The following is a 15399-nucleotide window of genomic DNA, read 5'->3' on the forward strand; positions in this document are numbered from 1 at the left end:
GCTGCAAAAGACTTCTTTAAAGTGCTAAAGAGCAAAGATATCTCTTTGAAGACTAAGGTGCACCTAACCCAAGCCATGGTATTTTCAGTCACCTTATATGCCTGTGAGAGCTGGACAATGCATAAGGAAGACTGAAGAAGAGTTGACGCTTTTGAGTTGTGTTGTTGGCGAAGAATACTGAAAGTACCGTGGATTGCTAAAAGAACTAACAAATCCGTCCTGGAGGAAGTGCAGCCAGAATGCTCCTTGGAAGTGAGAATAGCCAGACTTCGTTTCACCTACTTTGGTCATGTTGTCAGAAGGGGCCATTTCCTGGAGAAGGATATCATGCTTGGTAAAGTGGAGGGTCAACGATAAAGGGGAAAGCCCTCAATGAGATGGATTGACACAATGGCTGCAATGATGGGCTCAGGTGTAGCAAGGATTGTGAGGCTGGCATAGGACCAGGCAGTGTTTCGTTTTGTTGTACATAGAGTTGCTATGACTTGGAGGTGACTCAACAGCATAACAACAACACAACAATATCATTGATCATATAGACAAAGAGGTGGGTTACTCTGCTGGCTGGGATGACTGATCCTGATTACCAAGATTAAACGGGGTTGCTGCTACACAGTTGTGAAAGACTATATATGGAAACCAGGGAATTTTCTGAGGTCTTTCATAGTACTTAATTGTAAAAGATTAACAGACAAGCACAACATCTCAAGGATCACAAAAGTTTTAAGTCATTTCTCTAGGTAAAATATCCTAATCACTGGAGGTGTTGGCTGAGGGCAGAGAGAACATAGTAGAGGGAAAAAGAGAGAGAAATTGTGGTCTACAACAGAATCAACTATAGCACCTACAAGTATTTTCTTCCTTGCTTGGTGTGTGTGTGTGTGTGTATCTACACACACATACATTTTTATGAGGAAGGCTGGTGATGGTTAACTGTACAATGTAATCTGTATTTTAAGTGTACAATGTAATCTGTATTTTACATCTGTGAATATATATATATTCACCAAACTCACTGATGTCAAGTTGATTCAGACTCATAGCAACCCCTCCGAGGCTGTAAATCTTTATAGAAGTAGATTGCCCCATCTTCCTTCCACGGAGTGGCTGGTGGGTTTGAATTGCTGACACCGGAGCTCCTTATTTTACGGTATATTCAGGGTATAGTTGTGACTTCTAGAACTAGAAAAGAAACCAATATCATCCAATGTGTTCTTACTAACTGATGGTGCTTTGTGAGTGTCATTTTTGAACAAAGGATGAATATGTCCTCATTTTAGGAGGACAGTTCATCCTGTGAGGATTAAGCATGATGCTATTGTTCTTGAATGGAAGTTTAATTATGATCAGAAGGATTCTGTGGATGTTTGAGTAGCCAAAGAGGCCAGTGCCAGATAGTGTCTGTGGTCTCCAAGTTCTACCCTTGCCCTGTCTTGGCCCTAGCTATTTTCTTTTTCCATTTTGATGAAAAAATGTGCAAATTCTTATATATGTTTTCAAAATAAATATAACTATGCCTTATGTTTCACAAATTATACTTTTGGTTTCATGTTCTTCAGCTATTTCTAACACATTTTTCTTTTGGGAAATTCTGTGGCCATGTGTCCTGGGAACTCTCTTGAAGGTCTGTGTTGGGTTAACATGAGTGAATGTACTTTATAAACTGTGAAGCCTTGCACCCAGGTGAAGTGGGTTTATGTCAAGGTCAGGGCTTTGAGAAGTCTATCCAGCAGCCATCCTCAGCCCCAGCAACTTGAGACTTGAACTTAACTGTTACTTGCTCTTGTGGAGGAACTGAGTTGGAAACCTTGTGCCTCTACCCCTTGGGCCCCAACCTTTGGAAATGAGAGCTAGATGGACAACACAGATTTAGAAATGAAAATCAACTGCTCCTCCTGGATGCTTTATTGGGGGCTTTCAGTGGTTTCTAAGCGTGAGAGGCAGTGATACCCAGACCCTTTCCCAACATGCAAAAGGCACAGGAAAGTGAGACATGACCAGGGTAGGCAACATGGATACAGGGACCTCCCTACATGGCAATGGTAGGGCACGGGAGAAGCCCCATGAGTGATGGGAAAGGTGAGTGTAAAGGAGATGGCTTTGGCAGAGGCTGGGACAGGGACCTGAGGTTCATCTACCTCTGGACCTATGCCTGCACTTGGGCCAAGACTGACCTGCAAGAAGGCCAACATGGCTTTTAGTGGAAGCCCCACCCCACATGATAGGAAAACTCAACTTCGGGCAGGAAGAAGATGACAGATGCTGTCGTCAGGGATCACTCAAATGCCAAACCAAACACACTGGCCCAAACGAGAGGGGAATGAGAAGTGCTCATGGTGTCAGTCCCAACCATGGCTTTGTTTTTGGGTGCCAGTGCCTTGGCTCAAGTCAGGGCTGTCTCAGTCCATGTCCAGGAGAAGAATGAAGCCCCTTCCAGTCTTCAGGGGCCTCCCACTGGATCACCAGGTCTCCAGCCCCACCCAGAGGTACCGGTTAGAAGAGTTGAGTCGTGATGTTGGCTTTGTCCTGTGGAAGAGTGTCCTGGGTGAAAGGGAAGGGGAGGCGAGGGGTCAGGCCCTCTTAGCCCCCAGCACCTCCCAGAATCTGGGCCCTGGTAGATGAAGTAACCGGGGACTCACCTCACATCCTAACCAATCCCCACAGTTCCATCTTGAGACCTTGAATCGAAAGAAAAGGCATTTGTGTTTTGCTTCTGTTTTTTCTCTCTCTCTCACTCTTCTTTAGTATAGCCGTGGCCTCAACTCACAGCATTGGCAACGTCTACTTCTAAACTATGGAATGTTTTCACATTGACGATAGAATTACTCAGAACAAGGGGCGGGGGAAGGCTGTCCAAGTGTTCATAAGACAGTGAGTTACGGAGAGCTCATTGGGAATCACACAGCACAGAGACATTGACAGTCACACACCAAGCCCCAGGCCTGGCTCTAGATGTATTTTTTCTTGAGGTACCAGTAGGCAAAGTAGCCCATTCCACCCAGGGAACCCATGAGGAAGGAAGCCCCAAAGAAAGATGGGGGTTTCCGCTTGACCAGCCGGAATGCATTGGGTATGACGGCCGACAGCAAGGTGGTGTGGATGTCACCCAGTACTTTCCGGAAGGCAAAGCGTCTCTGGACCCTCTCAAAGAAGGATTGCAGGTTGGGTCGGCTGCCATCTTCCCAGTATTTCTTGGACAGTCCCAGGAACTTGAGGCGGTGTAGGGTGGCTCCCAGGAGGACGTCAGCCAGGGTAAAGGCACAGCCACAGAGCCACAGCTCACATTTCTGCCCTAGAGTGGAAGAAAGAGGAGATGCCGGAAGGGGGAGGGAGGAAATCCAATTTCTTCCCACAACACACACTCACATCTCTCCCCATAACAGCTCGAGCTTTTGTTGACCACAGTGTTGCCTGAAGGTCATTCATTCATGTACCACTTAGATGATTTTGCCATATCTTTATACTATCTCTATTTATATTTATTCTATTTTTTTCTTTAAATCAACTGACTTTTTAAATGTAAATACATATATTTAAATTTTGCACTCATATATCCACCTATCCATCTGACAACTCTCCTTGGATGTCCATTGTGCATTTCAAACAGGACATGTCCAAGCTGAACACTTGATTGTCACCCAAGCCCACTGCACACATCCCTATTTCAGTAATGTCACCTCCATCCTTCCAGTCATTTAAGCCAGAAGCCTTGGTCCACCTCTAATTCTTCTCTTTCTTTCTTAATCCACATACAGTTTGTCAGCAATTCCCACCAGTTCTACCATCAAAATACATCCAGAATCTGATGGCCTCCACTCTTAATGATCCTACCTGAATTAATGCAAAACAAAGTTGCTGTCAAGTCTATCCCAACTCTTGGTGACCTCATGTGTGTAGAACTGTACTCCATAGGGTTTTCGATGTGTGATTTTTTTTAAAGTAGTTTGGCAGATCTTTCTTACAAGGTGTCTCTCAGTGGACTCAAACTTCCAACCTTTCTGTTAGCAGCCAAATGTGTTAACAGTTTGCACTACCAAAAAAAGCCAGACCCACTGCCATCGAGTCAATTCCAACTTATAGCAACCCTATGTGACAAAGTAGAACTGCCCTGTAGGGTTTCAAGGCTGACACCCATCTTCATAGAAGCAGACTGTCTCATCTTTCTCCCGTGGGGTGGTTAGTGGGTTTGAACTGCCAACTTTTTGGTTAGCAGTCAAATGCCTTAACCACGGCACCATCAGAGCTCCTAGCCAGAGACTCCAAATTATTGTAACATCCCCTCAAAAAGTCTCCTTGCTTCTGCCCTTGCTCCATAGAGTATATTCTCAGCATTTAAGTCATAACATATCACTTGTCTCTGCTCAGAACCCTCTAATGACTCTTTCATCATGGTCAGGATAAAAGCTGAAGCCCTTCCAAACTCTATGAATATAAGGCCCAACCTGATCTGGCCTCTAGGTGCCTTTCAGACCTGGGGTTCTCCCTTTTCCTTCTCTTCTTCAGCACACTGGCCTCCTTGTTGTTCTTAAATGTGCCAAACACTTTCCCACTATGGGCCTTTGCACTTGATGTTCCCTCTGCCTGAAATGCTCTTCCCCACAGTGCTCACTCCCCCACTGTGGTAGTTAAGTTTGTGTGTCAACTTGGTGAGGCCTGGTTGAGTGGCTGGGCAGCTGGGTGTAGTAATCCCCATGATGAGACTGGGAGCCATCTCCATAGTGGAATCTATTATGAGCAGCTGAGTAAGCTGCCTTGGGGATGTGGTCTGCTTCCTGTATATAAGGAGAAGCCTTGGGAATGATCTCTAGTTTATGACACACTTGAACCCTGCATGTAGCCAAGTTGTTGTTCAGCAGGCTGCCATGCTCTGCTGATCTTGGAACTTTTAATGGGCTTGAATTAATGGCCTGCCATGTGGTTTGGTAATATCAGGACTGTGCCTTGTTACTTGTCAACCTTGGGTTTGTCAGCCTCAGCACCCAGCAGCTGAGTGAAGAAAAGCCTCCAGCTTCAGTGGGCCGGGAGCAAGAGGCTGAGGTGAAGCCCAAGGTTGAGGGGCTTTAATCTAGCCCCTAGAGCCTGGCACTTTGAACTCGGACTTAAGGCCTCCAAACTGTAAGACTAAACTCCTGTTTGTTCAAGCCATCCCATTGGTGGTACATTTTCTGTTAAAGCAGAATTGTTGTTGTTATGTGCCGTCAGGTCGGACCCAACTCATAGCGACCCCTCCTTGGGTTTCTGAGGCAGTATCACCATGGAAGTAGATTGCCCCATCTTCCTTCCGAGGAGTGGCTGGTGGGTTTGAACTGCCAGCCCTCTGATTAGCAGACAAGTGCTTTAGGTACTATGCTACCAGAGCTCCTGTTAAAGCAGCATAGAGGTAACCAAAACAGAATATGGTACCGAGAGAGTGGGGTGCTGCTCTGACAGATACCTAAAATGTGGAAACAGGAGTGGAGTGCATCCTTGACCCAAGACCCTGGCAGAGAGACCCCAGCATACAGCATGAGACGGCAGTAGCAGAGCCCAGAGACCAGCATGAGATAGCGACAGCCTTAGCCCATGGAGGAGAAAGTTGGATGCCATTGGGTAGGCGGCTTCCTGGTGGAGTGGGTTGCCTTTGGGTATTAATCGGTGAAGAGATCGGCATAAAATGGAGCAGCAGGTTGGCTGGCCCACGGAGCAAGAAAGCCGAGTGCTTTTTGGGCAGGAATTTTTCCAGCAGAGTGGGTTGCCCCTGGGCATTAATTGGCAGAAGTGGAGAGACCAAGGAAATGGGAACCAGAGCTGTCTCAGCCTCAAGGGTAGGTCCATGGCCTTTGGGGGTGGAACCACCTTAGCCCCCAGGTTTCAAAGAGTTAGACCTTCACCAACTTGGTTCTGGAGTGTGGGGCTGCTCGTTCATGTGAACGAGTGGGATGGAGCCATAGCCGCTGCCCAAGGGTGAGGGGGCGGGGCTGCCATAGTCAACAGGGAGAAGAACAGGGCCCTCCAGGCCAAGGGGGTGAGGTCGCCTCAGGAACTAGGGGACTGGAGCCACCCAGTGAAGATCTGTACAGGTGCCAAGTTGACAAGGGGTGGAATTGTTGTTAGAGTAGCATAGAGGTAACCAGACACCCATCTTCTTCAGTCTTTGCTCAAATACCATCTTCTCAGGGGGGCTTCCTTGGACACCTATTTACCCAACCACAGCAGTTCCTACCCCCTTCCCCATTTTGCTTTGCTCCATAGAAATTACCTCTGTTATCATTTTCCATACTCATTTTGTTTATCATCTCTTCCTTTACTAGAATGAAAGCTCCTCTGAGGGCACGGAGTTTGGTCTGCCTGTTCATGACTGAGGGAGCTCTGGTGGCACTGTGGTTAAAGCACTGGACTGCTAACCGAAAGGTCAAGGGTTTGAACCCACCAGCCACCCCATGGGAGAAAGATGAGAAAGTCCACTTCTATAAAGATTGACAGCCTTGGAAACCCTATGGGGGATTTCTCTTCTGCCCTACGGAATCACCATGAGTCAGAACCGACCCGATGGCAGTGGGTTTGGTTTGGGTTTTGATTCACGACTGCATCCCTGCACCTAAAACAGCACCTGGCACATAATGCATCTTAGTAGGTACTGAATCAATGAATGAATGACAAGGAAACCCTATACCCTTAACATATCACTCGCTACAAATGATATATGATGGTAAAAGTAAGCATGGCAAAAAGGAAACAATGCTATTAAATTCCAGCTGGATGCTACTGCCCACCAAAATCTCTGAGCCCAAGGCTTGTCTTTTTTTTTTTAATTTTTAAAGAAAGGAGAAGATATTAACATGTATTACAAAGAGGTTAAATACTAGCACCATATTGAAATGTTTCTTTGATATTATCAAAATAATTGGAGAAAACTGAAGAGAATAATTCTTCCTCTGTGGTTTTGTCTTCTTTATTGCCATATTCCTGTGCCATCTAAAATTAGCCCACACCTTTGGGAAACACAGGTCTGTGCACCATCTTTCTCCCAGCCATTTAGACTTGAAGTTTTGGAGCTCCTTTGGTACCCTACATCACCTGTTTGCTCGCAGACTCTATTCTCCCACTTACTGCACACTAACATCCACATTCCTTTGCTGGTGTTCTAAGCTTTCCAGTAGTCTAGTTCCAATATGTTCCTCAAATCTTCTGATGAATCCCCTGTCTGCCCACTGTCCCCCCAAGCAAGCCATGTCCTTCCCTTTCAACCTCTGAGCCTTTGCCCCTGCTGTGAGCCATCCCTGGGATGCTTGCTCCTCCTTCCATATCCTTGGTGCCGTTGTGGAGGGAGAGCTAAATATAGCGTTAGATTCACAGAATTTCCCAGCTGAAAGGAACGTTAAGGGGAGCTCTGGTGGCAGCCACTCCTCGGAAGGAAGACTGGGCAGTCTACTCCCATAGAGATACCACCTCAGAAACCCAAGGAGGGGTCGCTGTGAGTCTGAAGTGACTAGATGGCAGTGAGTTTGGGTCTTTTTGGCCACCATCAAGGAGCTCTGGTGGTGCAGTGCCTAAGGCATTTGACTGCTAACCAGAAGGTGGGCAGTTCAAACCCACCAGCCACTTCACAGAAGGAAGGCTGGGCAATCTACTACCGTAAGATGTACTGCCTCAGAAACCCAAAGGAGGTTGCTATGAGTTGGAATTGACTTGGTGGCAGTTTGGTTTGTTTTTTGATGCCACCATCAAAGGAACACTGGTGGTTGCAGTGGTTAAGTGCTCAGCTGGTAACCAAAAGGCCAGTGGTTTGAACCCACCCAGTGGCTCCACAGGGGAAAAGACTTGGTGATATGCTTCCATAAAGACTATAGCCTAGGAAACCCTGTGGGACAGTTCTGCTCTGTCATGTAAGGTCACCATGAGTCGGAATCAACTCACAGTGCACAACAATAACAATAACTAGCAAAATTTGGGCCTCTCTTTCACTCTGTATCTTCCCATTCATTCATTCAATAGATGTTTAGCTGGTAGCATGTATGGGGCATGAAAATAAGACAAGACAAAATGTCTTCCCTCAAGAGGCTCATAGTTTCATGGGGTGAGGCAGAGTAAAGTGTAATGAAAGCTGTAATCAGAAGTTTGTTCTTGAATGTGTAACACATTTCACATATAATGCATGCTCATAGGAAACTGATCCACAAGGAAGTTGTGCATGGAAAAAACCTTATAACATGCAATATTTGCGTGAAAATATGGTAGCCGTCAAGATGCCTGTTAGATGTCCAAGGGGAGATAGAGAGCCAGCAGTTAGAGATGTAAGCCTCTAGTTCAGGGAAGACTTATAGCATGGATGTGGTGTTTAAAGCCATGAGACTGGATGATATAAGCAAGGGAGAGAGTGAAGAATAAGGCCAAAGGCTGAGCCCTGGGATACTCTGAGATATTGGGTAATTGGGAGAAACAAACAAGGAGGCATGCGAAGGAGCTGCCTGTGGGGTAGGAGACGAATAGAAGAGTGTGGTGTCCCAGAAGCCAAGAAAAGAAAGTGTCTCAAGCAGGAGGGAGTGCTCAACTATGTTGAAATACTGCTCAGAGTTCACACAGGATAAGGCCTGAAGATTGATGGCTGCATTTGGCTACCAGTGTCCTTGACAAGAGCAGCTGGAGTGCTGCTGCTGAAAGCCTAACTGGAGGGAGTTCAAGCAGAAAGAGGAGGGGACTGGAGATGACGTGCAAAGACCATTCTTCTCAAGGAGGTTTGCTGTAACAGGAAGGACAGGCCAATAGTCTGACAGATCAGGAGTATTTTTAAGTTGGGATGGAAAAAAATAGCATGTTGATGGAAATGATTCCACAGAGAGAGGAGGAAAATAATTCTACAGCGCAATGTCCTTGAGTGGATGAGTGTGGATGGGATCTAGGACGCAGTGAAGGGATTGGCCATGGCTAGCGAAAGGACAGCTCATCTACAGCAACAAGAGGAAGTGCCCAGTGTTGTTTCATCAAATCTAAGTTGCCACCCAATGCAAGACACTCACACTCAAGAGAACAAGTGATGCATTTAAACTACTGATTGTAAGAATCATCCCAATTTCAGGTGATAAACTGTGATTTAACAAAGATGCCTTTAGAATCAATAAAATATGGCATGAGTATGGGCACTAGGGCTGGTTGGTGGGTAGCTGTGGGGAGTGGGGGCTGTGCAGACCTCTTCGTAATGCTTCCATTTCTTCAGCGATATAGAAAGGGATCAGCTGAGAGTGAGGATGGCGGGAAGCAGCTGGAGGATTAAGAATAAAGAAGGTATGAAGTGGTCATCAGGTAGAGAGTAGCAGAGTGGAAGCCCTTGGGCAACACTGAGACCCCCTCTAAGGTTAGTGGCCATGGATTCAAAGAGACTGGCCAGCATCCTTGTGTGTTTTTTCAGCCACGTTTAGTTTCACAGGAGCAGGCAGCTCTGGTAGCGTAGTGCCTAAAGCACTTGACTGCTAACCAGAAGACTGGTGGTTCAAACCCACCAGCCATTCCTCGGAAGGAAGATGGGGCATTCTACTTCCATAGTGATACTGCCTCAGAAACCCAAGGAGATTTCCAAGGCAGTATGAGTCGGGTCCGACTCGACGGTACATAACAACAACAACAACAACAGGCACTGAGCAGGTGGAGAGTTGAGTTTAACCAGGCTTAAGGTTTTGCCAAGTGAGATGATGAAGGAAGAGAAGGGAAAGCAAATTGAAGGTGTTGGTAAAGGTGTGCTCATAGTGATGGATCAGGGAATGGTACCTGGGAGAGCAGTGAGACGTCATGGGGGTGAGGCACAGTGAAAGGAGGGAGTGAGAGTGACATCTCATGGAGTAGGAGGCCTGCTGGAGTTTTGGTTCTAGAAAGAGTAAGCTGAAAAGTAGGAGGTGGTAATCAGAGGTGGAGATTCTGGAGGGTTCTGTTATTGGCAATGCATCTTAGGTGTAACTGCAAGAGGAGCAGCTGAGACAGGTTAGGGGAAAGATCAAGGAGATGAGGGAGTCAAAGAACTGAGGGGCCAGGATAGTTGAAGGATCATTTACTTGAACAACTACCAAGAAGTACAACAGGAGTGGTGCTGGAGAGAGTGACAATGAGCCAGGTGCCCAAGGGGCCATAGGTGACTGTCCTGGTGGGGAGGAGGATAAGGGGTATATAGTCCATAACAAGAGATTCAAATCTGGAAGGGGGGACAATTCTGGAGGAGGGGGAAGAGTCTGGAAGTGGCAGTGAGTATTCAGGAAGACCACCTACCCCCACCTCAGGCCCATGGGAGAGAAACTGGTCTCCATGCAAGAGGATTGCAAGAGAGGCTGAGTGCTCAGGGGACAGCAGAGGTTCAGTTAGAGTCAGAAGGGTTTGCAGAGATTAGTGGGAGGTGACAGGGGAGGGAGATGTGCGATACCAGGGAGTCAATATGACTTCAGAGGAGAGTGAGGGGGAAACAGGGCAGGTGAAGCTGGGGAGCTAAGTAGAGGCCAAAACACAAGGAGTAAAAAGCCACATGAAAGGGCTTGAGCTCAATCCAGGGGCCAGTGGGGAGGCTGGTGTACCAATCAAGGGAGAGCAGAGGGGTAAGAGAGAGACAAGTTGGAGGTATTTAGGGGACTTACCCATGACACCAGAAGGATGGCCAAGCTGTGGCCTGAGATGGTGACCCAGGAGCAAGAGCAGGTTGAGGCGGAAGGTGAGGGATTTGCTTCGAGCCATGGTGAATTCGGGATAGGATATCCCAGCGGTCCATGGTCATTACCAGTCCAGAGCTTAGCTCTGGCCATTGTTCTTGGGGGGGGGGGTCATTTCAGTGACACATGTTGGCCATCTAGGGTCGCTGTTCTCCACCATATGCCCCATGTCCTCATACGTATTCACCCATTGTCATCGTACTGCCATCGAGTTGGCCCTGACTCACGGCCAGCCATGCACCATGGAAAAATATGCCACCAGTTCTGCACTGTTCCCATGATCAGCTGCAGATCTGAACGTTGTGACCTATAGGGTCTTCATTGGCTACTTTTCAGCAGTAGATTGCCGGGCCATTCTTCTTAGTCTTTCTGACTCTGGAAGCTTCACTTAAATCTGTTCGGTGTCATAGCAACCCCATCTACATCATCAGCATAATGATTGTTGTTGTTGTTGTTATGTGCTGTCAAGTAGGACCCGACTCATAGCGAGCCCTCCTTGGGTTTTTTAAGGTGGTATCACTATGGAAGTAGATTGCCCAACCTTTCTTCCAAGGAGTGGCTGGTGGGTTTGAACTGCCGGCCTTCTGGTTAGCAGTCAAGTGCCTTAGGCACTATGCTACCAGAGCTCTCAACATAATGATAATAATGATAATTAAATTGTTTAAGCCTTTATAGTACTTACTTTGTGCCAGTTGGCTTTTGAGTACTCTATGTATGTTAATTCATTTTATCCTCATAACAACTCTATAAAGTAGGTGTTATTGTTTTCCCTATTTTACAGATGATGAAATTGAGGTACAGAGAATTCAAGTAACTTGACCAAAGCCACACAGTAAGTGGCAGAGTCTGGATTCGAACCCAGCCTACCTGGTTCCAGAGTCTGTTGTTAACCACTGCATTACGCTGCTTCTTTCTGCAAAACAACACATACACCCAGGTTCCTTCCAGTAGGCACAATCTTCCTTTGGGTCTGCGTGCAGATCTGTCTACATGTCTACATTATGCATGGTTTGTGTGTTTACCCATGTGCAAGCCTGCACACTTCCACACTGCTGATTGTATATGCATGTGGACATCCACATGCATGGATATCTGTGTCCACGGAGGTGTATGTGTTCCCTCATGTGTAAGTGAAGTGTATGCCCACGTCTATCTGGCTGCTTGCCTATAGACAGGTTCACAAGCATGGATGTGCATGTCACTATTTAAGTATGTCCATGCTGTGCTTGTCTTTATGCAAATACTGAGAGCCATGACTAATTGTGTGTGGGGGCATGTGTGGCTATCATGTGTGTTGCCAGAGGGCCTGACCTCTTTGGTTTCATCCCTCCTCCAATTATGCATCCTCTTTGCAAAGGTGAACCCTACCTTGTGCCTTCTCTGTCTGCCAGTGGTAGCTGCTAGAGAGAGTCTTGCAATGCAGCTGACCAGCTATGCTTGAAATGCATGACCACAAAGCCCAGGAGGGCACTCAGCACTGCCCGAGGTCCTATTCTATTTCTTGAGCAGGCTCTCTTCCCCACCACTCCCTGGGGAGACAATTCCATAGCTCTTCAACCTCCCTCCTCACACCTCTCACAGCCTTCCCCCCAGTTCTCTGTGAGCTGGTGATCTCAGCTCATGCTTCACTGGGAAAACAGAGGCCGTCAGTCCAAAGGCCCTCACTTCCACCATGAAACCCACAATCTATGTGCCCATGCACTCGCCTTCTGCCACCCCCAGTGCAATGGAAGGCACCGTCCTCCTCCTCTCAAGTCCAGTCTGTCTGTGCGCACTGCAGCAGACTCTGCACATGTGCTCAGTTTCTCCAGATCCACCCTCCTCCCTTCCCCAGGCTGCTGTGTGCCCCCGGAGGCTGACCTGGGTATACCAGCAGGGCCCCTGTGCCTCAAACAGGGCTCAGCCAGTGAAGCAGACGCAGGAGACACAAGGATGGGTGACAGTGAGGTCAGAGTATTACTCCCTCTCTACAGGTCACCACATGCCCTTACACTGAAAGTCACAGCTCCTGTCAGGCACCCTCTCCACTCACAGGAACCTCTGCCAACTTGCCTGAGGCTGCTCCCACCACTCACTGTTCAGGCCCAGGGTACTGCCCTGTTCTTTGTGGTTTCCCTGTATCCTGCCTACACCTTTGTAAATAATCCCTTTACTAAGCCCTCTTCAGTTTAACCAAGGAGCCCTGGAGGTGCAGCAGTTAAGTGTTTGCTAACTGAAAGATTCTCCCTGTGGCTCTGTGGGAGAAAGACATAGTGATCTACTCCCATAAAGACTACAGCCAAGAAAACCACGGGACAGTTCTGCCCCATCATGTGGTGTCACTAGGAGTTGGAATCTACTCGGCAACACCCAACAATTCACCCAGTTTCAGTGAACCTCCAGTTTTCTATGGGAATCCTGCCTAAACCACACCCCTCCTGTCTTCTCAGGAACTTTACAGTCTCGCATCATTCACTTCTCCCTTACCCCTGGGTCCTTTCCATCAGCATAAGATGCACTCCTGTATCTCCTATCTTAAAAAACACTTCGCCTTCACCCTGCGCCCCATGTTAGCCACCACCTGTTTCTCCATTTCTGCCTGCAGTTAGACTTCTCGAAAGGCTTGTCTTCACTTGCTGTCTTCATTCCTCACCTCTCATGCACTCTTCAGCTCATTCCACTCTGGTTTTTTACCCCACACTCCAGTGAAACTTCTTTTGGCAAGATCACCAACAACATCCATGGTACAAAATCCAGGGGACACTTGCCTACCCTTGCTTTACTCAGTCTCCCAGCAGCACTTGACACTGTCCTCATGCCTTAGAAGACTCCTTGCCTAGTTGCTATGGCGTGAGCTTCCTCTTACCGCATTCCTTCTCAGTTTGCTTTGTAAGCTCCTCTGCTGTCACCCATCTCTTATGTGGGTGAGCCTCAGGACAGGTGTGATGGTTGTAAAATACACCCACGAAGTATTTGATACTCCTCCCTTTGGTGAATCCTGGTTCTCCTCCCTTTGAATGTGGGATGTATTTCATCACTCACTTCTAATGAATATACATGTGGCAGAAATGACAGAGAATGACCTCCAACAGTAGGTCATAAGAGACATTGGGGCTTCTGCCTTCTCTCTCTTTCTGGGATCCCTTGCTCTGGAAGTACCATATTGTCAAGACACTCAAGCAGCCCTCTTGAGAGGCCCATGTGGTGAGGAGCTGAGGCCTCCTGCCCACAGCCAGTGAGGAGCTGAGGCCTCTAGTTAACAGCCATGTGTGAGCCATCCTGGAATTGGATCCTCAGTTCTGGTCAGGCCTTCCAATCAGGGTTTCAGACCACTTCAAACAAGTTCAAAGGCCTGCTTCAAATGACTGCAACCCTGGCCAACGGCTTGACTGCAACCTCATGAGAAACCCTAAATTTAAACCACCCAGCTAAGCAGCTCTGGAATTCCTGATCCACAGAAAGTGTGTACTATAACAAATGCTTCATGCTTGGGTTAATTTCTTACACGGTGATAGATAACTGATACAGCAGATCTTGTCTCCTCCTCTGGCTGTCTGCACTCTCTCCTTAGATGAAAGCAGCCACTTCCAAAGCTTTAAGCACCAAACATATGCTGAGGATTCCTAAATCTGTGGCTCAAAATTCTGGTCTCTTCTTTGAGAGTCATATTTGACTATCTAATGGCCTATGTGACACTTCCTCTTGTGTGCCTCAAAGGCATCTCAGACTGAACTTGGAAGCTCTGGTAGCATAGTGGCTACGGCACTTGACTGCTAACCAGAAGGCTGGCGGTTCAAATCCACCAGCCACTCCTTGGAAGGAAGATGGGGCAATCTACTTCCCTAGTGATACTGCCTTGGAAACCCAAGGAGGGGTCGCTATGAGTCGGGGCCGACTCGACGGCAAACAACAACAACAAACTGAACTTGGTTCCTCTTTGCCTACATCGAGTAAATGGTACCATTCAGTACCTTAGGCCAAAACCCCAGGAGTCATCTTCAATTCCTTTTCCCTCACCCACCCCCATGCAACCACTCAGTAAGTTTCTGTCAATTTTACCCCTAAAATTCCTCACAAATGCATTCATGCCTCACTATGCTCACTGCCACTACATTCACCCACGCCACCTGGGCTATTGCAACCGCCTTCTATCTGCCTTCCTTAAAATCGACTTTCACACAGAAACCTGAATGATCTTAAATGTAGATTCAGGATACCTCACTCCCATGTAGATAGCAAAAGTGTCCACACAGTGCTGTGATCCCTGTACAGATGCCCCTTTGCAACATGATTTTGCTGCTCCTCCCCTCAAGAGGTGGAGTCTAAACTTCCACTTCTTTAAAGTAGGTTTGGCAGGGGAAAGGTTGGATGGTGCACAGTCATCATCATTACCAACCTTTATTAAAATGGAGCTCTGGTAGCATAGTGCCTAAAGCACTTGACTGCTAACCAGAAGGCTGGCGGTTCAAACCCACCAGCCACTCCTCGGAAGGAAGGTTGGGCATTCCTACTTCCGTAGTGATACTGCCTCGGAAACCCAAGGAGGGGTCACTATGAGTCGGGGCCGACTTGACGGCACATAACAATAACAAGCACTGCTCTGTCTACTCTGCATTGCATTATTTCATGCACTCCCCCAACAACTCTCTAAGGAAAGTACAATTATTATCACCATTTTATAGATAGAAAGGAGCTCTGGTGGTGTAGTGCCTAAGACATTTGACAGCTAACCAGAAGGCTGGCAGTTCAAACCCAC

The 15399-nt window shown here is 47.3% G+C and overlaps 1 protein-coding gene across 1 annotated transcript in view; it reads right to left on the reverse strand.

Annotated features, from left to right (window-relative positions):
• Positions 1 to 2948: 2948 nt before the first annotated feature.
• The window catches only part of GDAP1L1 (ganglioside induced differentiation associated protein 1 like 1), a 29234-nt gene continuing 16783 nt past the window's right edge, over positions 2949 to 15399 (reverse strand). The window contains exon 6 of the mRNA XM_007938407.2: positions 2949 to 3292. Coding sequence (XP_007936598.1) covers positions 2949 to 3292 — 344 coding nt within the window. The remainder of the gene's footprint in view (positions 3293 to 15399) is intronic.

The sequence above is a fragment of the Orycteropus afer genome, unplaced genomic scaffold (assembly GCF_000298275.1).
Source record: "Orycteropus afer afer isolate SDZICR_OR568_19922 unplaced genomic scaffold, OryAfe1.0 scaffold00049, whole genome shotgun sequence".
Classification (NCBI taxonomy): Eukaryota; Metazoa; Chordata; class Mammalia; order Tubulidentata; family Orycteropodidae; genus Orycteropus; species Orycteropus afer.